Source organism: Ananas comosus, linkage group 22 (genome assembly GCF_001540865.1).
Source record: "Ananas comosus cultivar F153 linkage group 22, ASM154086v1, whole genome shotgun sequence".
Classification (NCBI taxonomy): domain Eukaryota; kingdom Viridiplantae; phylum Streptophyta; class Magnoliopsida; order Poales; family Bromeliaceae; genus Ananas; species Ananas comosus.
The window spans coordinates 9,987,283-10,009,456 of NC_033642.1; the positions used below are offsets into that span (position 1 = coordinate 9,987,283).

A 22,174-nucleotide genomic window follows, 5' to 3' on the forward strand; every position below is an offset into this window, starting at 1 on the left:
CAAATATTAGCACGTAAAATTTTTTTTCCACCCAAATTTTTTTTTTTTACAGTTTTACGTGAAACCAAACACACCCTGAATTGTTGCTCTGTCGCGTGAAAGGGGAGCGACGGAGAAATCGTTGCCTGCGCCTAGCCCATATATACGTAGTATGGACCAAAGTATTCTTCATCCATTTATTTGTATATATCCTACTTCTCACTTAAATCTGTACCGTCCAAGCCTTTTCAAGTAGGGGGCAAAACGAATGGACGGCTACTGTCCGGTGCATGGGTCTACGCGCGAGAGCACCGGATGCAGGGAAAGGGTTTTGTGCATCCCAATGGGGCTGCGCTGTATCTTCCCAGGCAAGTGACAAAATCCATCCTGTATCGCTCTTTTCTCTCTCCTCACCTCCAACGTCCAACGATGTCCGTAGCTATCTATAGCACTCCCTCAATATGGTGGGAGCGGGTCCCACGCCTCCCCCCACCCCACGAACCCCTCCGCCACCGCAAACTCCGGCGACCATGGGCCGCCGCCGCCTCTCCTCGGGCTCGTCGTTCCCGGACGAATCCCTCGACGGCGGCGGGGGCGCCGGCGCGGCGGAGCTGCGGTGGCCCTTCGGGCGCCTCGACTCCATCGACCGCGACGAGCTCCGCGAGAGCGCCTACGAGGTCTTCTTCACCTCCTGCCGCTCCGCCCCCGGCTTCGGCGGCCGCAACCCCCTCTCCTACTTCCCCGCCTCCGACGCCGCCGGAGGCGGAGGCGGAGCCGCCGTGGAGGGCGGCGGAGGAGGCGGTGGCGCGGGTTCGGGCATGACGGTGGTGNGATGCGGCCGATGGGGTCGCCCGCCGCCGCCGGGAAGGTGCGGCAGCGGCCCATGACCTCCGCCGAGATCATGCGGCAGCAGATGGGGGTCACCGAGCTCAGCGACAACCGTCTCCGGAAAACCCTTATGCGCTCCCTCGTCGGCCAGGTCTCAATACAGCAACAAAATCTCTACATTTTGCTCCGAGTTATATTAAATTGAGATTACCGTAGAACATAGAAGATGCGTATAATGTGTTTGATGTTATTTCCCGGTGAAGAGAGATATCTCTAATGAATTTAGTGATAGTGATCATGTCATTATTTAAGGGTACGAAGGTGCAAAATAGTTTCGCCATTGCAAGTGATGGAAGAGATATATAGTTATCTGACTTTAATTACTTGAATAGCTCTTATTAGGTGTTCGATAGAATTAATTGGACACTTGGGACTGTACAGGAGATGATTCGTTACTCTAGTTGTGCAACACATTATAATGTATTTGATAGAAGTACTCAGTCATATAGCTTCATCTCCTTCCCTATGTTCTTTAGATAGTAGAGCTTCTTTTGTATATACTAAGAATGTCACTCAGTGTAGAATCTTTGGTGTTGGAGTTAATGGTAATTTGGTGTATTTTGTGTCATTTTATCAGATGGGTAGAAGAGCAGAGACAATCATCCTCCCCTTAGAGCTTCTTCGCCAATTAAAACCGTCCGAGTTTGCCGATGCGTATGAATACCACTTATGGCAACGCCGCCAGCTGAAGATTCTAGAAGCAGGCCTAATCCACCACCCCCTGGTCCCTTTAGACCGGCTCAACCCCGCTGCCCTTCGCTTCCGGGAGATCATGAAGTTGAGCGAGCTCAAGCCCATTGACACGAGCAAGAACTCTGAATCCATGCGAGCCCTCAGCAGCTGCGTGCTCGCCCTGGCCTGGCGAAACCCCAATGGCGCTCCCGTTGAGGTTTGCCATTGGGCCGACGGCTTCCCTCTCAACATGCACCTTTATTTATCCCTCCTCCGCGCCATATTCGACATTAGGGACGAGACTGTGGTGCTCGACGAGGTTGACGAGCTACTTGAGCTAATGAAGAAGACATGGACTGCTTTAGGGATCAATAGGATGATCCACAATGTGTGCTTCACCTGGGTCCTTTTTGAACAATATGTGGTGACCGGGCAAGTTGAGCCGGACTTGATTTGTGCGACATTGGCAATGTTGGTGGAGGTTGGGAATGATGCGAAAAAGGCAGATAGAGAGCCTGGGTATGTTAGGGTTTTATCTGCGACGTTGAATTCTATCCAGGCGTGGGCAGAGAGGAAGCTATTGAACTATCACGAAGGGTTTGAGAAGGGTGCTGTGGGGATGATGGAGAATGTGTTGTGTTTGGCTCTCTCGACTGCAAAGATTCTTAGTGAAGATACCTCAACTTGTTGTGGTACACCGGTCCATGGCGAGCGTGATTATATGACTCTGAGCAGTTCATTGTCAGGAAATCGGGTCGATCACTATATTAGATCCTCAATAAAGAATGCCTTCACCCGGGTGAGTCTTGATATTACATATGTTGTCAATCACTACGCATTGGTGGTATAATTTGCCATTATGTTTGTTAGAATTCATTCTGACTAAAAGTTACAATTTATAGTGCTTCTATACCTTTATCAGAAAAATAATGTTGAATTCGTTCTCAATTTCAACCCTGCGACAAAATTTTCCTGGAAATAAACCTTAACAACTAGCTATCTTCATCAGAGCGGGTTTGCGTAACTTAATATCTATATTTTGACACAGATATACGAGAATGGGAGCGGGAATGTCGACAGTATGGTGGTGGAAGTTGACGAGGATCCAAATGAGGTCCTCATGAACTTAGCCAAAGAGATAGAGGACTTGGCTATATCAGAGAAAGAGACCTATAGCCCCATACTGAAGAAGTGGCACCCAGTTCCCAGCGCGGTGGCAGCTGTGACCCTCCACAACTGCTTCAGTGTAGTGCTGAAGCAGTATGTTTCGCGGATGTCGGGCCTAACGAATGAGTCGGTTCGCGTGCTCCAGTCAGCCAGCAAGCTCGAGAAGGTTTTGGTCCATATGGTCGTGGAGGACTCGGTGGATTGCGAGGATGGCGGGAAGGCGATTGTGAAGGAGATGATCCCGTACGAAGTCGACTCTGTCATTTTGAATTTGATGAAGAGTTGGATCAATGAGAGGCTGAGGATTGGACGGGAGTGTGTTAACAGAGCTAAAGAGACTGAGGTATGTATGCTTAAAGCTCTCCCCGTACTTGTTCCTGTTTGGCCCAGCTTAGTTTATGAAGAAGCTTATCTACTCTTCAAAGCAATAACATATTTTGTCAAATGAAACACCTGGTGTGTTTGCGGTGAATGGATGAAACTTCTCTACTTCGAAAAACAGTATTTAAGCGTTTTTGCAAATATGAACTGAATTGAGCTTTTGAGCCATAAAAATTTGAAGCTTCTGTAATGAGGTTCATTCTATTGAGGGGCGTTCTATTATGGGGAAAGAAAATTTGTAGTGCTTCTTTGAATTATTCTACTCAATCAGTACTTATTCAGAAGCTCGTGATCAAACAGTCCTGCACTGTCTGTTGATAGTGATAATTCAACTTGTTTGATGTTTATTTCTTTGCTTCTGCTTGTAGGGTTGGAACCCAAAGTCAAAATCGGAGCCATATGCTCAATCTGCTGTCGATCTAATGAAGCTGGCGAAGGTGACAGCCGACGAATTCTTTGAGATCCAAGTGGGCGCCCGTGAAGAACTGGTCCAGGACCTTGCTGACGGCATCGACAGCCTCGTCCAGGACTACGCCTCCTTTGTCGCTTCATGTGGTAATCACAAATCTCCACTTCAGTCTCAATTCTAATCTCCAATAGCTCCGTAGTTTTAATGGTCTCTTGTTGATTTAAATTAACAAAAAATTAAAAGGGACAAAGCAGAGCTACATCCCGTCGCTCCCGCCACTGACGCGGTGCAACCAGGACTCGAAACTCCTCCAGCTTTGGAAAAAGGCGGCGCCGCCGTGCCAGGCCGGCATTGCCGACGGCACCCCCGACCCGTCTGGTGTGGATGGTGGGGCTAAGCCGAGGCTGATCATTTGCAAGTCGACGCGGGCACAGGGCGAGACCCACCACCCACGTCCGAGTACAAGCCGCGGTACGCAGCGGCTATACGTACGCCTCAACACCCTCCACTACCTCCTTGCCCTCCTCCACTCCATTGACAAGTCCCTCTCCTTCTTCTCCCGCTCTGCTCTCGGTGTCGGCGGCCCCTCCCCATCGCCACGCGTCCTCACCCCAAACCCCACCCGCCGCCGTGCTGTCGCTCCAACCCACTTTGAGCACGCCCGTGCCGCCCTCCACTCCGCCATCCTCCATGTCGCTGAGCTCTCTGCCTACCGCCTTGTCTTCCTCGACTGTGCGCACTCCTTCTATGACTACCTCTACCTAGGCGGTGTCGCCGGTGCTCGCGCGCGTCCTACGCTCCGCACACTCAAACAGAACCTTGCAGTGCTTGTCGGTGTCCTCACCGACCGGGCACAGACCCTTGCCGTGCGTGAGGTCATGAAGGCCTCCTTCGAGGCATTCCTCATGGTGCTTCTTGCCGGGGGGAGCGCGCGGGCGTTTGCACGCTCTGACTACACGGCGGTAGCGGAGGACTTCGCAAGCCTGAAGCGGGTGTTCTGTAGCTGCGGGGAGGGGCTGGTAGCAGAGGAGGTGGTGGAGCGGGAGGCTGCAGCAGCAGAGGGGGTGGTGGCGCTCATGGCGCTGCCGACGGAGAAGCTCGTGGACGAATTCACCGCGATGGCATGCGCTGCCGCAAGCAGCATCAGCCCAGGGAAGGTGCCGATGCCGCCTACGACTGGGCGGTGGAGCCGCGCCGATCCCAACACCGTGCTACGGGTGCTGTGCCACCGCGACGACGAGGTGGCCAACAGGTTCTTGAAAAGAGCCTTTGAACTGCCGAAGAGGAGGTGACAGTTTTATTTCTTCAACTGGGGAAGAGTCGGCGAAGAGATTCCAAAGACGTGGATTCGGTGCCGTTTTTTATTCGGTGTATATTCATTGGAGAATTTTTGTGGTAATAACATATACATACATGGTAGGGAGATTTATCTATGTGTATTAGCCAATTTAAGTCACTGGACTTAATTAGAGTTTCTACTTTATACGCAGGGAAGGGTGCAGGGATAGTGAAGGGTGCAGGGACAGCGGGGAGGGTTTGGGGTTGGCTCTGTTTATCGGGGTATGTTAAACTGTTAATTAATGAAAAAAAAAAAAAAGTAATATCATGTAACTTGTATTCTCTCTTCGGCAACTCCCAGTGGTTGGAGATCACGTTCTTCTTACCTTTTTCAATCCGAGTGTCATTATAAATCTTTTGACACTCATTATTAGGTCATTTATTTACCCTACTTCTCTGTAATTATTACGATAGATCCAGTTTCATGAAGACCAAACTATTCAATGCTGATTGCTGGATGCTATGCTGCGCCAGCTCTTTCTACAGCCTTCTATAATAAAGATCCAATGCTTTCAAAAAATAATAATCAATTTGGTAACATTTATTTCTTTCAGAAATTGATGCAGCTGTCGCATTTTAACTGGGGCAATTCACGACCGACATGGCAGACCCGGTCCAGGGAACATTCCTGAGGACCAGTTTATTTTCCCCAAAAGAGTTTCTGTGATTCATAGTTTGCCACATGGGGACCAATAACACGATTGGTTCCAAATTTCCAATTGGGTCGAGTTCGTAGAGTCTAATTACTAGGCCGTTGCCATAGCACGACACGAGCCCATTTGACCAATCTCCGAGCCCGTCACTCAACCTGGTCCAGCTATTAATGTATAGTCTCAGTCTTCTAGAAATTAGAATCCATCTTTCTCGTCTCTCTCTCTTTCTCTCTTTCTCCATTCATGCTCCCACACATGGTCTTCAAAAACGGCTCACGTGCCTCATGTCCGTCCGATCCCGCTCCCACGGTCAAGATCTCCCTCCTTCGCAACCCACCCCTCCCGCTTCCCCTCGTCAAAAAGCCCGTGAGCTCTCCTCCCTCTACCTTCTCCCGAGAGAGTGAGAGCGAGAACGAGAGAGAGAGAGAGAGGCGAAGAGGGTTTCCATGGGGCGATACGATTCGCCTCGCGTTCTCTTACCTCTCCTTCTACTCGTCGTCGTCGTCTCCTCCGGTGTGCTCGTCGTAGGAGGAGGAGCGGCGGAGGGATCGGCGGCGAGAGGCGGCGGAGGCGGCGGAGCAGAGAACTACTACTCGAAGCTCTCGGGGATCATCATACCGGGGTTCGCGTCGACGCAGCTGAGGGCGTGGTCTGTGCTCGATTGCCCTTACTCCCCCTTCGACTTCAACCCCCTCGACTCCGTTTGGCTCGACACGACCAAGGTAACGCTACTCTACCCTCTCTATCTATCTCTCTCTCTCGCTCTCTCGATCTCGATTCGTGATCCCGGTGGTGAGAATTTGCTCCTATGGCCGTTCCTCGATGCCTACCGAATTTTGTTGCATTTCTCTGAGTGAATTGAGTAATTGATAAGTTTTTTTATACCGCAAAGATGATCGATCGCTTATTCTTCTTGTTTATTTTCTCTCACTTGTGATATTTTGTTTGTTTAATGATGCTACACTTGGATATGGATTGGATTGGATTGAATAGGATTGAATTGGATTTTTGATATTCTTATTGTTGAAATGGTTGTACATATCAAACATTTATGTTTGATGGTTTGTATATGTTTAAGCTTCAATATCGTTTGCATAGATCTGTTGTTTTTTATTATTTGTTTGCGGCATGTAGTTCTGGATACTATATCCTTCAGTATTGATTTGACACTTCTACTTTGGATGTTCGCAATAAATTCGTATTCCAGTTTTATAGAGGTTGTATTGGCATATTGCACTTTTCACGTCTCCAAATTTACTGATATGTAATTATATAAGTTGAAAAGTTGGAGTAGATGATGGAGTAAAATTTACTTTGCTTTCTGAATTTATGTGTTGAGCAGCTCTTTTCTGCTGTAAACTGTTGGCTTAAGTGCATGATGCTGGACCCTTATAATCAAACAGACCATCCTGACTGCAAATCGAGGCCTGAGGTCGGTCTTTCTGCGATCACAGAACTAGATCCTGGTTATATAACGGGTATATAAATGCTTCATCTCATCTCAATTTCTCTTTCATATCGGATAATTCTAATCTGCTACCATATCTTTCATTTCTTTGGTAAAATATGAAGAAACATGTCCACTAAAGTGCATTATGATTAGTTTACTTCAAGTTGTTGCTTTCTCTTGCCTTGATATTCCTTGGTGTTTTCCCAGGCATTGACTGTTATTAATATTCCAAAAGGAGTTGGATATTAGCTACTTAAAGCAGACGATGCTCTCCTCAACTAGATATACAAAATGCTTTTGTGCAATTATAGAACTTCATATAGTGTGATAAAAAAAATGTGCAGTAACGTTGTATATGTAGACCCCATCCCTTTTGAAAAAATTTCACACACTTCAATCAACACGTGCTGTTTGAGATTAATGTAGTCCATAAGTCTTCTTACTTTTCATGCCCAAAAATTTATTGTGATAATATAAGCATATTTCAGTGACGTATGAAGCGAAACTTTACTCTATGTTGATTACTATATTTAAGCAAGATTTTCCAGGTCCTCTTTCTTCGGTGTGGAAAGAATGGCTTAAATGGTGTGTCGAGTTTGGTATTGAAGCTAATGCAATTATTGCTGTTCCATATGATTGGAGATTGTCTGGATCTATGCTTGAGGAGCGAGACCTTTACTTTCACAGACTGAAGTACGTGGTTCTTATGTCCCGTTACTCGTATATTTGGCAAATTTCTTAAAGTGGTGATTCAATTGCTTTGTGAAATGCTTTTTTTGTTTTCTCCTGATTCTATGTAGAATCATAACTTTGTTGGTTTTGATAAAGGATGATAGTGTCAGTTCCTTCGAATTGTCAACTCCGCATTCTTTTTTTCCCCCCAGTTGTGCATCTTTTTTGTTTCAACGTGTGAATACTATGTCTTTTTTCAAGTAAAAACAATTTGATCGCCTATGTTGATTGTTACATTCTTTGTCCTACAGATTAACTTTTGAAATAGCTCTGAAACTTCGTGGGGGTCCCTCTTTGGTATTTGCTCACTCTATGGGGAACAATGTTTTTCGCTACTTCTTAGAATGGCTGAAGCTTGAAATCGCTCCGAAGTACTATACTCAATGGCTCGATGATCATATTCTTGCTTATTTTGCTGTAGGTATATGCACTTTATTAATTTATACGTCGAATACATGAATTCTAACCTGTCTAGGACGATAGTTTATTATTATGGGTGCTTCAACTTCAGGTGCTCCTCTTCTCGGTGCCACTGACTCCGTCAGAGCCACTCTTTCTGGAGTTACATTTGGTCTTCCAGTTGGTGAGGTTGTTCCTTTTACCAACGGTCATAGTCAGTCCGACTTTGCCCATTGCTTCATTTCCTTTTTTGTTTATTGCTTTTAATATCTTTTCATAATGCAATCTCTTATACTTCAAAGTTAGCAGCACTATGATTAGGTACCTTGAAGTAGATATCTTGGTTTTTTTTTTTTTTTTTTTTTTTTTTTCTAAATATTTGGTATGTGTGTGTGCGCGTGCGCTGAATTTGCATAGAAGACTAGCAGAGAGACTAAACAGATGTGATGCATATTTAATCATCTGAAAAAGCTTTAAATATCTGTTTAAATTTGTTGTATTTGTTTTCAGGGAACATCACGATTAATGTATAATTCGTTTGGCTCTTCTTTATGGCTGATGCCATTCTCAAAGTACTGCAAAGCAGACAATATATACTCGAGACATTTTTTTGAGGGAAGGGGAGGTCAACAGCACACTCTACATTGTGATGAGATGGAATTTCGTTCAAACTACTCTGGCTGGCCCACCGACATAATCAATATTGAGGTTCCTACCCATCAAGGTGCTTTTCTAGCATCACTTATTTCTCCTATTAATATATTGTGGTGCCAGGACTAGTTATTCTCTTGCCCTTGCATGGATTGATGCATATCCGACAATCACTGAAGTAGCTGAAAACTAGTTATTCTCTTGCCTTTGCAGGGATTGATGCATATCCGACAATCACTGAAGTAGCTGAAAACTTGACTGCTAGCATGGAATGCGGAAAACCTACCTTGTTGTCTTTTTCTGCTAGAGAAGTTTCAGATGGCACTTTCTTCAAAGCAATAGAGGAATATGACCCAGATAGCAAAAGGCTTACCTATCAGCTCGAGAAGTAAGCTTGGCAAAAATATAAAAGCATGTTCTTACCACAGTGTTAGGTTTCTTTACACTATGTGATTACGTTCATGATCACTTGAAGGTGTAGTTGTCTTGAAGAATTGACCTTTATTTTGATTAACAGATCCTTAATCTCTTCTTTACTTGTTGGCCATGTAGTATTTAATTTCTTCATAACAGTTTTCACGGCAGTTTTAAATTTATGCTGCCATCAGATGATGTGAAATATGTAATCAGAGTTTGCAGCGTGCATGTAATTTATATGGATACATGTTCAATTTCCATAACCTGGAAATGTTCATGCTATTCTATGCAATTCCCTGTTAAGCCATTTCTGAGTTATTTCATATTATTACAATGCCAATTTTGATTTATGCATCTACGGAAGGCATGTTGTTCTAAATTTTAATTGCTTTTAATCTCAGGTATTACCAGGGCGATCCAGTGCTAAATCCTCTTACGCCATGGGATAGACCACCACTAAAGAACATATTCTGTATATATGGGATTGATTCGAAGACTGAGGTAGAAGCACAAAATTCTTTAGCTGGAAAGAACTTTCTAGAGTAGCTTTTCCTTGGACTTTGTAATATTTTGATACTGTTATAGCATCCCATTAGCTGATTTATTGGCTATACTATTGTCTATCAATTCTCTGTTTACGGTCTTTTCTTTTTGGGTTTAATTCTTATAAATATTTTTGAAACTCTTTAAATGGTCACTTGTTTTTCTTATTCTGCTAGATAGATTTATGATGTGGCTCTATCAGCACTTCTCTTCTGCTAGATAAATGCTGGATATTACTTGCATGAGTTATGTGGTTTTACTGTATCCCTATTTCATGTGTATGATGCATTAGGATTTAAGTGTCATATTTGATCTGTTAAAGCAATTTTCATTGGCAGAAACATTGTAGAATAGTTCCTTACATGTTCTCCCTTCTCCTCTGGTATTGTTATCTAAAAGTTGTATTGAATAAGGATATTTGGCCTAATGAATATTATTATGTACTTTTGAAACAGGTAGGATACTATTTTGCACCTAGTGGCAAACCATATCCTGACAACTGGATCATAACTGATGTGATTTATGAATATGAAGGAACTTTACTTTCGAGGCAGGTGTCTTCAAATTTTTCACTTATGCGTGTAATACTAGTAATAAGCTCTTTGTAGAGTAGTATCCATTTTGTAGAGTGATATACTGCAATAAAAGATTTATTATAATGTTACACAGTTGCTTTTGTCGAACTTCTGTATTAGCCTGCTACATGATACTTTGACTAAGGACATGGTTATTTTGCTGGAATGTAGTAGTTAGGTCCTTACTAATCCAGGTCGTGTTTTCTGTGCATATTCTTCTCAGATCAGGGAATTCTGTTGCTGGAAACCCTGGTGCTTCAAGTGGGGATGGAACAGTATGTATGAGAAGCGATCTTTCCTTCTTGGCTAAGATATAATAGCACCATATGTTTTTTATTTTAATAAAGAACAACACTAAGCTTGACATCTGTTCATTCATCAGTAAATTGCTGTATTGCAGGTATCCTATAATTCGCTTTCATGGTGCAAGACTTGGCTCGGACCTAAAGTAAATATAACGAGAGCCCCACAGGTGCTAAAATGGGTTTCGAACTCTTATTGGTAGTTTTGAACCTCATTATTCATCAATTAATATCTTTCTATATACTTACAAAGCTTGCACTGGCTACCCATAGCTATCTCAGTTTCTCTTGTAATCTTCAAAATTATAAATGAAGATTTTCCAACTATCGCATGCAATATTTCTTAACACTCTACCTTTTTCAAGTAATTTTTTTAGTAAAGTAGCATGTTGCCTCCTTTTTCGTTCAACAGGCTGAGCATGATGGATCTGACGTGCAAATAAGCCTGAACGTAGAACACCATAGGGACATAGATATAATTCCAAACATGACGAGAACTCCCCGTGTAAAGTACATTACCTACTATGAAGACTCTGAAAGTATTCCAGGAGGGAGAACTGCAGTATGGGAGCTTGATAAAGGTACGACAGTTATTCCTCGAGTATTTTTGTACAAATTTCATTTATTTTGTGCTTAACAACCATTCTCCTTCAACAGGACACCACAGGAATATCGTAAGGTACCCTGTTCTGATGCGTGAGCTGTGGCTTCAAATGTGGCATGATATACATCCTGATACTAAAACCAAGTTCGTGACTAAAGGTACTATTCTATATCAACTACATTTCCTTTATTTATACTCTTCAATTTGACTTCCTTAGTTCGAGTACTAACAGAGGCTTGTAAACAGCCAGACGCGGTCCGTTGAGAAATGTGGATTGCCATTGGGATTATGGGAAAGCTCGCTGTGCCTGGCCCGACCATTGTGAATACAGGTCCTTCATTTTTTTTGATACTTTCGTTCTCAATCTTTCTCTTGATTTGATTTAACTTACAATGAAGGGAAAGAAAATCATGTTAATTGGTAATCCAGGTATGCATTTGGCGATGTTCACCTTGGTCAGAGTTGCAGACTTAAGAACTCATCGATAGACCTCCTCTCAGAGTACTTGAAAGTGAGCTTCTTTCCTCTTACTGTTTTTTCACCCCTTTTTAGCTGTATGTTACACTTAATACAATTATATTGGGGATATACACATTTTTGTTGTTGCAATGAATTATTATTAGCCTTTTCTTTATCACCGACTTATTATGTCTTTGGCTGCAGCTTGATTAGCTTTGATGAGTGTCTCCATCCGATTAACTGGAGAAAATGCAGGGGTGATGCGGAAAGAGCTGTTGATTAGGGATTGACCTTGTGAGCGGGGAAATTTCATCACTGTTCACTGAAAATTTTGATTGCTTTGATAATCATTCATTGAGGCTGAGCATTTAGTTTCACAGCAAATACAAATTTAAGCCAAATGTAGCGTGATTTAGTCATAGCATTTCAAAATGTAGATATATAATGCCACAGTGGCACTCCCTAGCACACAAGGCATTTTGCATGGGTATAGTTACTAACACGTTTTTCTCCTTTGACGACGACCTTAGATAATATACGCTATCATATTCCCTCAAAAGTTAAGCGTATCTATGCAAATAAAAAATTGTGCCAGAGGCTTGTCATGCATGCAACTTAATTTACCGTCCGTGTTTGTTGAAATCCGAGAGTGAGATGTTCAAACTTCATAATTCTAATTTGTTTGCTGATTCAGTTGAAGTGTTTTTTGATGCAAGTTTTATTTGTGTGTTCGCGATAGTAAGCATGATGCCGCTGAAGATGAAGCTGGAAATGGACGCGGGTTCAGAAAACTATTCAATTTTACCGAGTAACAATACTGGCGAACAGATTAAATCTGCTCTGTGAACTAATTATAGAGACAGAAAGCAACAAACTTTTCCCCCTTTTTCCCCCATCAAACTGTAGATTAGAGGAGAATAAAAAGATTAATTAAAATACTTTGATGGAGGAAAAAAATAAGAACCTTCCCAAAAAAGATGAATCACTTTTTCGATTTGACACGGTGATAAAAGATGAGATTCCAGCTCTAAACGCCTGTAGGAATCCCTCAAAATAACAATGTGATGATTTACAGTGTAATGCTTTAAAAAGAATATGGCAATTTTTCCGCTGTAAATCCATGAAACCATATGAAGCTGAAGATTGGTCGACTCTTTCAGGTATACAGCGTAAATTTCGCACCGTAAAGTCTTTGATAATATTGCAATCAGTTATAACCCACATTACAATTACGAAGTCCACGAAGTCCACGAAATTTCGCACCGTAAAGTCTTTGATAATATTGCAATCAGTTATAACCCACATTAATTTGCCATAATAGATAGTTTGTCCTCAGCGTTTCTTGATCTCAAAGGAATAGTCGAGTTCCAGATGACATCTCTTGTCATCATCTTCAAACTGCAAGGATTGATAAGAAAAACTCAGAACAGTCTAAGGAAAAAGATGAACTCCAGGAAATTCAAGAAGTGGCTACATAAAACTAAGCGTAACGAATGTATGCCTTGAGTTTTGCCGAATAATTTCCTCGGGCAAGCACGCCAGATGGAGTAGTCTCCTCTTCCAGCAAATGCTCGTAAGGGGCCCGTTGAGGAGCGAATGTTCCAAGCATTCCCTTACTTTCATCGACTGAGAAATAAAAAAAAAAAATAGTCAGAATGCTGAGGCTCTTACCCGCCCACGTCCTTCAAAAGGAATTTCTAGAGTATCAGTCCACAATATTTTAGTAGATTCAAATCAGCATCTCTCTCTTTCTCCTTTTTCTTTCTTTCTACAGCCCTAAGTGCACACTTTCATGATGTGATGTTCAAATCTCCGGACTCCCAACAGGAGAAAAGAAACCTCCGGACTCCCGACAAGAGAAAAGAAACAATTACGCCAAGGAGGAGAAAAAAATCTTTGCTAGAAATGAATTGCGAGTTGCCACTATACCTGTGATGAAGCTTTTGGCTTCTACACAACCAGGTCTCAATATACTAATTATCACCTGGTAGATCCAATGGGAAAATAGACTGATCTGTATAAATGTAATCAAAGGAAAGAGAAACCCACAGCCAAAGAGTAAGGCCTCAGGTATAAACCGAAAGCAGAAGTCATCCCCTCTCATTGATTGTATTGTCCGCCTTCTCCTACCTATGTTTAACGATACTAACAGGACAAAGTTGGGTTGCAAAATTATGAAAAGAATTCACGGAGCAGATCATGTTTATATGATACCTTCCTGGAAGTCAAATCCTTATTTCATCTTGTATTTCTGGTATGACTTGTCATGGTGCAATCATTTAGGACGTGAAATATTAATCGTGTACTTTGAGTCTATATAGCAGACACAGTTTATTGATCTCTTATTCAGCTAGGTTTTTCATGGCAAAATAAATGGAAAAAAAGAAACAAAACAAACCTCGGAGCCCTTTCTTCCAGACTCTGTTTACGTAAGCTAGGCCAGAGACTATATTATGCTTGACACTGAATGTAAGCTTTAGACGATACTGGGATCCCTCCTTTAGAGTGAAAAGAACACGGCTTTGATTCTCCACAATCGGCAAGGGCCTAACAATTTCCGCACAGCCTTCGGATACAATTCCTATAGAGTGAAATATAACTTCGGGGTCCATTTGGCCTGCTGAAACAAAAGGATTTAACTAATTAAACGGAGTCATATATTAAATTAGGCCGCATAAAGACAAAAAGTGGGAAGGGGACAGGAAATATAACCATTTAATTCTCCATCGATACAACCAAGCAGCTTCTCCTTCCACCTCCTCAAACTCTCATCATCCTGCATATATCATTGGTAGTTCAAGTTAATAACAATCTCTAAAGCATTCTATAAAAGATAGAGCAAAGACACTATCAATTGCTTGGATGAATAGCAAGATAACTATTTGATCTCACTCATTTTGCAACAAAGAAAAGGAAATTCGATGAAATAAATCTGGTTAGCTTTGACATTTCGTTGTTCCATAGTAGGCTAGAAGCAAAGTTCGGTTAAGACACGGAAAACACCACTAACTCACGTGGATAGCTGCATAATTATTAGGAACTAATTTTTCCTTCCTACTTTGGATAGTGGCCTGATTGCAACAAACATTTTACTCCTAATCATCGAAATTTCCGAGACTTTCATAAACTAGGACACATTTTTTGGAAAGAAAAGACGACGATTAAGCTCATTCAAAAATCCGAGAAGTTTCCAGCCCACATACACTCACGCCCCGAAAAAAAAAAAAAAATCACCACTACCTCTGCCAATATTTAAGAACATCTTGATTCTAATACAGGAAGTAAATAATCAAAAAGCAAAACAAATTTACTAAAATGTTAGTCAATAATCTACAGAATTATTATCAGATCGTACTCATGTAGCACTTAATGGTACTGTTCTTTTTCGAATGAACAAACTCTCAGCAGCTAAAGAAGCTTATATAATTCAGCATTTCCACCAAAGGTGAAAAAAAAACAAAACAACAACAACAACAACAACAACAACAACAACAACAACAACAACAACAACACAACATCAGTGAAACCCTAAAATCAGAGTCAATGCAAGTAAAATAACAGATACTCAAAATAATAAATATCAGGATCAAGTAACAAAGAATAACCCACAACAGCATGGAGAGTCCACAAAATCCCAGAAACGGGGGAAACAAAAACCCATCTGAAATATATATCATACCAGAACACCATTACGCAACAAATACCACGTCTAAGGAAGAAACCCGTTAATAGATCACTCAAAAATAGCACTAAGAGTACTACAGATGCTGAAAAAATGAGCAAAATAAGCAGATCGGGACCTTATCTTTCTCCAACTGCTCCTTGAGAGAGATCAGAGGCCCGGGAACGAACCCATCAACCCCATCCTCCCTATCGGTCACCACCTCCTCATCATTATCGTCATCACCATGATCATCATCACCACCACGCCCATCCAACACCTCCTCCTCATCGATCCCCCGCTTCTTCTCCTTCTCCTCCCCTGCTTCGCCATTGCTTCCCCCAGAGGCCGCGGATGGATCCTTTGTAGCCCCCGGAGACGACGAGCTCCCCGCTTCCCCTCTCCCGACCCCCTCCATCGATACCCAAAAACCTTCCTCTTCGATCGAAATCGAGGAGCGTTTCTTCTTAGTTACTGTTTTTAGTGTGTGAGGGTGAGAATGAGGAATGTTGTGTATACGCTAAGACAATTATTTAGTACAATTAATTAATAGCGACATTTCCTTTTTCTTTTTCTTTTTCTTTTTTTTTTTTTGGTCGGTGTCGGCGCGCGGGAAGAGTGTTTCCATGGGGATTTTTTTCACTTTAATCCATTAAAACTTTATAATTAGACACTCATGTTGTTCTATAAAATTAATTAAAAAACGGTTAATCATCTAACCCCTTTAATAAAATTTAGAAGACGGTGAATAATTTTCTGTCTTTTTTTTTATTAGAGACGGTAAATAATTTATTGTCTTTTTATTAAAGTATAAAAAATGGATGATTTATTATTTTTTTTATTTTCATATATAATCTTAATAACTATATATAAAAATTTCAACAAATCACATATATCTTATAACTTAAAATATTTTAACAACTTATTTACATAATTTTAACTATAAATAAAAATTTAATAATTCTCATATAATTTTAACAATCTAAAAAAAATTCTCACAATATATATTAAAAAAAAATAACAATATGAAAACGGCGAATGATTCACCACCTTCGAAAGACGGTGAATGATTCACCGTTTTTCTCAGATTAATTATCCAAATAAAATTTTTAAAAAATTATTTGATAAATTAAAAATTTTAATAAAATTAGTGTGCAAAAAGTCCGTTTCCATGTGAGCCCCCACGAACTGGGGAAGTTCGTGGCTACACTGTGGGCTATGCAACGCGTGCATATGTTTTCCGTAGAGGCAAGGGTTGAGTTGACCCTTCGATGTTTAGACGATTCGAGTCGTGGTTCGTACAATTTAATTCTTTTTTAACAACTACTGCTTTATCCAGCAGTTGTTATTTGAGTTTCTGTGTTTTCTGGGTCGAGGTCTACAGACGAACTCAAACAAAGGAAAAAAAAAAAAAANAACAACAACAACAACAAACAACATTTTGATTTCGTAGATGTTTGCAAGGAAGAGTGAACTTTGACTAATTTGACTTACATGGTGTTGATTTTAGAGAGAAAAGGCAATATGAGATTGGATACGTTTTTGTTCGCAACAATGACTCCAATGATTTGATTTTGAGAAAATTGAAAACGGATTTAGTAATACAAGAGTCCGGAGTTGTTAATTGGAATAGAAGGCAAAAGGAAAAGCTTTCCGGCCAGTTTGACACCTATTCTTTCTTCATCTCAAGAAGTAGAAGCTTAGTTAAAAATATCAGTAAGCTATAATAATTTAGGAATAATTATCTATATACCATTCAAAACTTCAAAAATTCTTCATTTACCTTTACTTTTTTTCTTTCCAATATACCCCTCGCATGTTCCTCCGTTATTTCAAAATACCGCTGCAGTAACCACCGGTTAAGTTAACTTGATTAAACGTGAGTTAAATATCAACCACAGTTAAAAAAAAATTAAAATACTACTTTTATTCTTAACTTAAGAACAAATAAAAAATATTGATGATGATAAAAAACTATATTTGAAAAGACCAAAAAGCAAAATACTTTTTATACTCCTAGCTTAAGGACAAATAAAAAAAATCAATAATGATAGACGGGTATATTTGAAAGGACAAAATAATAATTTCATAAAAATAATAAAATTAATTAATAGATTTTAACTCTAAAAATATATTAAAAATAGGTTGAAACGTAAAAAAAATATTTTCAATATTAGCCTTCTAAAGGAGGTAAATCAAAAAATTGAAAACTTTTTAAAAATATATAAGCAATTGCCNCAGAGCACATTAACAATGTACAAAAACAACATCATGAAAACATGAAGCATTACTCTTTTTCTTTTTGGTTTTTTGTTTTAAACTAAAAACTTAGAAAACCCAATGTCACCTGACCATGATAGACAGGATGAGAGAGGGGTTGAAACTGGACCTGGAAAGCAGAAAATAAAAGCGGCTTTAGCCTGAGAGAGAGCACCTGAGAAAAGCCTGCTTACCTACTGTGGTCAGAGAGCAGTAACATTGCTGCTGTACAGAGCTTTGCAGAAGCCAAAACCACTCTGTCTCCAAAGAAGCCATTTTCTCACCTGCTTTCCCCAACCATTGTCTGTATCCACAACTTTACAGCAGGTAAAAGAAAATGAACACTAATTATACCACAAACCAACAAATAAGACTATTCATAGCAATCATGGTAAACGGAAATCTTTTTATATGAAAAGAAAAAAAGTAATGGTGAAAATGCACTTTGAATTCAAAGCAAATGCATCAGTGAGATCAAAAAGAGGCTCGGCATGAACAATGGAAAGACATAAAATTAAATCTTCATATAGAAAGGCATGTTTGCCCTTCACCACAGCATGTATTCGCAGGATACAGAATGAGGTATGCCCCCACAACACAGATAATCGGCAGGCATACCTAGCATTATCAGAGGACTAAAGTTGAGTTTTCCAAATATAATGAGACTAAACATAACAGTCACATATAATACAGGGAGCATCAGAGTAAAAACCACCTATCGCTTTGTTAGTCAACATGGAGAGTAGAGAGGGGCGGCAAAGACCACCACCACTGCACCCCTGCCCTCCTTTGAAAACCCTAAGCAGAGAGATTAAATGTGCTAGTTAAAGACCAGAGACAGTTCTGGCCTTCAAAAGTCCCCCACTTTCACCCATTCGTAACGGCCAGGGAGCGGTTTTTCACTCACAGGATCAAAGTTGTACCTGAAAACACCATTAGTACGAAGTTGACTAATGTTTTGTGAAAACAAATTACAAGAAGCAAACTTTATTAATTATGCCAGCTATAACTGCAGATATAAACACCAAAGAATCTTCACTATGTTAGAAATGGTACAGATATTGGAGTATATCTGTCAAATTGACCGACAAGAGCCACAGCTTCAGCGAAAGACCATGCATGGGTTTGCCCCAGCTGGAGCTTCTATAGAACACTATTATTTGAGTAAGCAAGCCGTTTGAAAAGACACCAATAACTTTCCCATTAAAACCCTCTCACAGCCTAATGCTGCAACAGAATCAGAAATTTTAATTTGGCGCTTCTGCTTTTGAGGACCAAAAGTTCGTTTTAGCTTCCCATAATAACAAATGTTCAAGACTTCCAGTGTGCCAAAAACATGAATGCTGCTTCTCAGTACCCAGGCAAATGGGGAAAAGGACAACCTTGAGGAGTAAAGATGAGGAGATAATAAAGAGAGCAAACAAAGGAGAAGGTACATACTTTTCTCTGAAAGCTTTCTGTTGGCTTTGCTCATTATTAGCAAAGAGATTTTCAATATCTTGGGAATAAGGTAGGTCTCTGGACACCGCACCCGGTGCCCTCCTCAAGGAGGTAGATGAATATGTAGGTCTGTTTGAAGAACCAGGAATCTCTATAGCATCCGGATCCCTTATCAGACTGGAAGGTGTGCTCTCTCTCGAATTCCTGCACAAGTATAAAGATGTAAAAAATCTTTGGAAACAGATAATTAGTGCACGAGTTCTCTATCAAATTTTTTCTGATAAAGTATGGAGTAAACTAAGTAATATACTCGCATTAAACTGCATGAACTCCTGATCACAAATTATTCTCTGAATAATTAAGACCATGCCCATACCAAACATGTAATCCAAGAAGCGGCTTCACCACTTTAGCCGTTGACCATATCCAACAACTAGAAATGGGTCTATTATATACTGTCAAGTACTCTTTGAAAAGAAATATGTCTCCAAAGTGACAACAATCAAATGGTTGTCCCCAAATTCAACTAAAACTTCAAGTGCATTTTGTGTGTGCAACATCATCTACTGACAAAATGATAACATCCACTAGCCAAAAATAAGTCCTAGTACCAAAGGCATAATCCATAATCAAGCTATCAAGACAAACGCCTTCATTATTAACGACAGCCTAGTAATCTCCTTAGCAAAGATAACCAACTGCAAAAAGACAATGTACACTAGATAAGGGACCTGAATTGGAAATAAAAGTTAATATGCTGCAGAAGTTTTCCTTTTTTTTTTTTTTTTTTTTTTTGACATAACATGCTAAAGAAGATTGTAGTTTTACATGTTTCAAAAAAATAACAAGCAGCAAATTTTACAGAAAAAAACACGATAGAAAAACTTTCAATGAGGTTAGATACTGCAAAAGGGTGACTTAGAATTATATTTTATAAGGACAGAAAACCTAAATGCCAGTGTGGGAGTTATGGAGATGTAGAGACCCTAAATTGCTTATTTGTTCCTTTCAGGATAGTAATATTGATAAAACTACATGACTAGAGAACATTAAATAAGTATAAGTTCCTGCTTGGCCTGGCTCATAAAGCTACTCTAATTCAGGAGCAGAAGCAAGAGATTTGCAACAGCAAGGTATACAGCTTTTGGCCCGAGAATTAAACGGAAATCAGTTTCTAAACCACCAAAAGCAAAAGCTCACAATTTAGAGCTCCTACTTTTAGCTTGTCAAGAAGCTAACAGGGAATTCTAGAGAAAGAACTGTTTATTGGTCCCTTTAGCATGTCGAAAATCTTTACATGGAAACTTCTGCAAAGGCTCTAGATGACTGAAATAACCCCTACATCACAAAGTAGATGTGTAGATTGTTTATGGATAATGTAAAAGTGGTTATATTTATATTTTAGCCTACTTGAAAAAGTACAAGAATAAATTTCATAATCGTCATATTTAGAACAATCAACTCATAAAGAAAAGAACAGACATGAAAAGCGAACATGAAGTTGGGAAAGAAGGGGTATTTAATTCAGGTATTGTCAAAAATAGTAAAACCCCTGGCAACCATAAATGACCATAACCCTCAAGTACCCATTTCACTGAATAACAGCAAATCTCCACATTATAATATTACTAGTTGTTTAATCAGTTGGGATAATTTCTGAAAGTGACAACTGCTATAGAGAAAGTAATATTGCGAAGGATTTTTTTTTTAAAAAAAAAAGACAGTGAAAGAAGTGAAAAGTGGAAACCAGAAGAATATAACAGAAAACAGAAAAATGAAATAGAAAAGGCAATGTGAGGTAGCAGAAGCTTGTTATTGCTTTTTGTATCAAAGTTCATATAAAATTAAATTCCAATATTAATCCATTAATAAACAAATGACTTTGTCTTAGTTTCAGCAAAGCATCCTATGAGCCAGAATTCATGAAAACTAGGAGCAAAACCAATAATGAGATGTATAATGAGTTACACAAAAAGAAACTTCTTTTCCTCTCCTCATCCCCAAAAAGCCCACTATCAAACATAGAGATAAAATCTACTGTAAAATAGCAGGGGAAAGAAAAATGTGACACAAGCCAAAGCACAATAAGTACGTGTAAGCAAGTATATCTGAAAAATGAATTGGAAACCCCAAAGTATGATGAGAATATGGAATAGATTAAAGAGGAATACTCGAAAAAAAAAAAGAAAATTTCGTAATCACCGTCAGAGCGCGAATGATGGTTTGATCTGAAAAATGAGCTCTCTTTCAAAAACAGAGTATACAAGGTTGTTCAACTGCGAAGCTTTAATTTGCAAATACAAGGAGCTCCAATATAGTAATTGGTTTACGAATACTAAGTTCCCAATTCCTGAGAATCGAATAAGATAGAGCAAAATTGGAAGCTCATACTTCTACCAAAGAGAGGTCTATATCCCCAAAATTACCCTAAAAAGAACAATTTTGAGCGAGAAACAAACCCTAGAAAGAGCATACGAGAAATGAAACCCTAAATTCGGAAAATTTCGAACGAAAAACAACCTGACACATTCGATCTCCGCAGCATTATCCCCAAATGAAACCTCTACGCCAGCGTCGATCCCCGGCGAAGCCCCCGAACCTTCGTCCTTCTCCTCCTCCTCCTTCCCCCCCAAGCTCGACATGCCCCCATCTTCCTCCATCTTTCTCGGCTCGCTCTCCACTTCGGGACCCATACTCGCGCTAGGGCTTCCAACTGCAGCAGGTTTCGTCGGGCTAGGGTTAGCCTCACTCTTCACCCTCTCCCTCCGGACCGTCCCCGTCGCAGCGGCGGGGAAGCGCTTCTGGAGGCGGCGGCTCCGGAGCTCGAGGTACGAAAACGCGGAGGGGTCGAGGGCTCCTCCCTGTTGGAGGCGGCGGAGGGCTAGGGTTTTGGCCCGAGTGAGGACCCCTAAAGAAGAACCCTTGTGGGCGGCGAGCTCCATGACCCCCAGATCGCCTGGGACTTTCTCCTTCCTCACGAACTTGCCCATGTCCACAAAACCCTAATCCCCCAATCTCCTCTACTCCTTAGGATCGTCTCATATAAGGGGTTAAGGAAGAGTGGGAGAGAGAGAGAGAAAGGAGCAGCGTGGGGAGTACAAATGGCGAAAGAGAAGAGGAGAACGAAGCGTAGTAGGGATCTCGGAGAGAGAGAGAGAGAGAGAGAGAGAGAGATGAGGCCGTGAGGAGGTGGTG

The 22,174-nt window shown here is 40.8% G+C and overlaps 4 protein-coding genes across 8 annotated transcripts; 2 read left to right on the forward strand and 2 right to left on the reverse strand.

The window, feature by feature from the left end:
- On the forward strand, positions 159-5,107 carry LOC109726989 (the record flags this gene model as incomplete). Its single annotated transcript, XM_020256831.1, is given in 6 exon segments — positions 159-809; positions 811-958; positions 1,445-2,338; positions 2,588-3,049; positions 3,456-3,642; positions 3,740-5,107. Coding segments are annotated over 6 exon segments (3,109 nt in total), but the record flags the coding sequence as incomplete, so codon positions are not given.
- Positions 5,682-12,285, forward strand: LOC109726990 (phospholipid--sterol O-acyltransferase). 3 transcript variants are annotated; one of them, XM_020256832.1, is made up of 16 exons: positions 5,695-6,209; positions 6,830-6,965; positions 7,486-7,630; positions 7,921-8,090; positions 8,181-8,257; positions 8,579-8,792; positions 8,933-9,107; positions 9,538-9,637; positions 10,135-10,229; positions 10,478-10,529; positions 10,655-10,726; positions 10,969-11,137; positions 11,214-11,318; positions 11,407-11,491; positions 11,590-11,671; positions 11,824-12,285. In XM_020256832.1, the coding sequence occupies exons 1-16, from the start codon at positions 5,934-5,936 to the stop codon at positions 11,830-11,832; spliced, it is 1,962 nt and encodes a 653-aa protein (XP_020112421.1). In that variant the 5' UTR covers positions 5,695-5,933; the 3' UTR covers positions 11,833-12,285. The 3 variants fall into 3 exon arrangements, 2 of the variants coding, with proteins under 2 accessions (XP_020112422.1, XP_020112421.1); XR_002220671.1 differs by lacking the exon at positions 11,824-12,285 and having other exon boundaries at positions 5,690-6,209; positions 11,411-11,491; XM_020256833.1 differs by lacking the exons at positions 11,214-11,318; positions 11,407-11,491; positions 11,590-11,671; positions 11,824-12,285 and having other exon boundaries at positions 5,682-6,209; positions 10,655-10,755; positions 10,969-11,132.
- On the reverse strand, positions 12,564-15,801 carry LOC109726991 (rho GDP-dissociation inhibitor 1-like). 3 transcript variants are annotated; one of them, XM_020256834.1, is made up of 5 exons: positions 15,420-15,786; positions 14,332-14,395; positions 14,018-14,239; positions 13,121-13,245; positions 12,564-13,017 (listed from the first exon to the last, which is right to left on the reverse strand). In XM_020256834.1, exons 1-5 carry the CDS (start codon positions 15,696-15,698, stop codon positions 12,952-12,954), a joined length of 756 nt encoding a protein of 251 aa, XP_020112423.1. In that variant the 5' UTR covers positions 15,699-15,786; the 3' UTR covers positions 12,564-12,951. The 3 variants fall into 3 exon arrangements, with proteins under 3 accessions (XP_020112423.1, XP_020112424.1, XP_020112425.1); XM_020256835.1 differs by having other exon boundaries at positions 14,018-14,236; positions 15,420-15,783; XM_020256836.1 differs by lacking the exon at positions 12,564-13,017 and adding an exon at positions 13,549-13,633 and having other exon boundaries at positions 13,131-13,245; positions 15,420-15,801.
- Positions 18,032-22,174, reverse strand: LOC109726913 (cyclin-dependent kinase inhibitor 4-like). Its single transcript, XM_020256731.1, has 3 exons — positions 21,500-22,174; positions 18,980-19,183; positions 18,032-18,462 (listed from the first exon to the last, which is right to left on the reverse strand). The coding sequence occupies exons 1-3, from the start codon at positions 21,967-21,969 to the stop codon at positions 18,390-18,392; spliced, it is 747 nt and encodes a 248-aa protein (XP_020112320.1). The 5' UTR covers positions 21,970-22,174; the 3' UTR covers positions 18,032-18,389.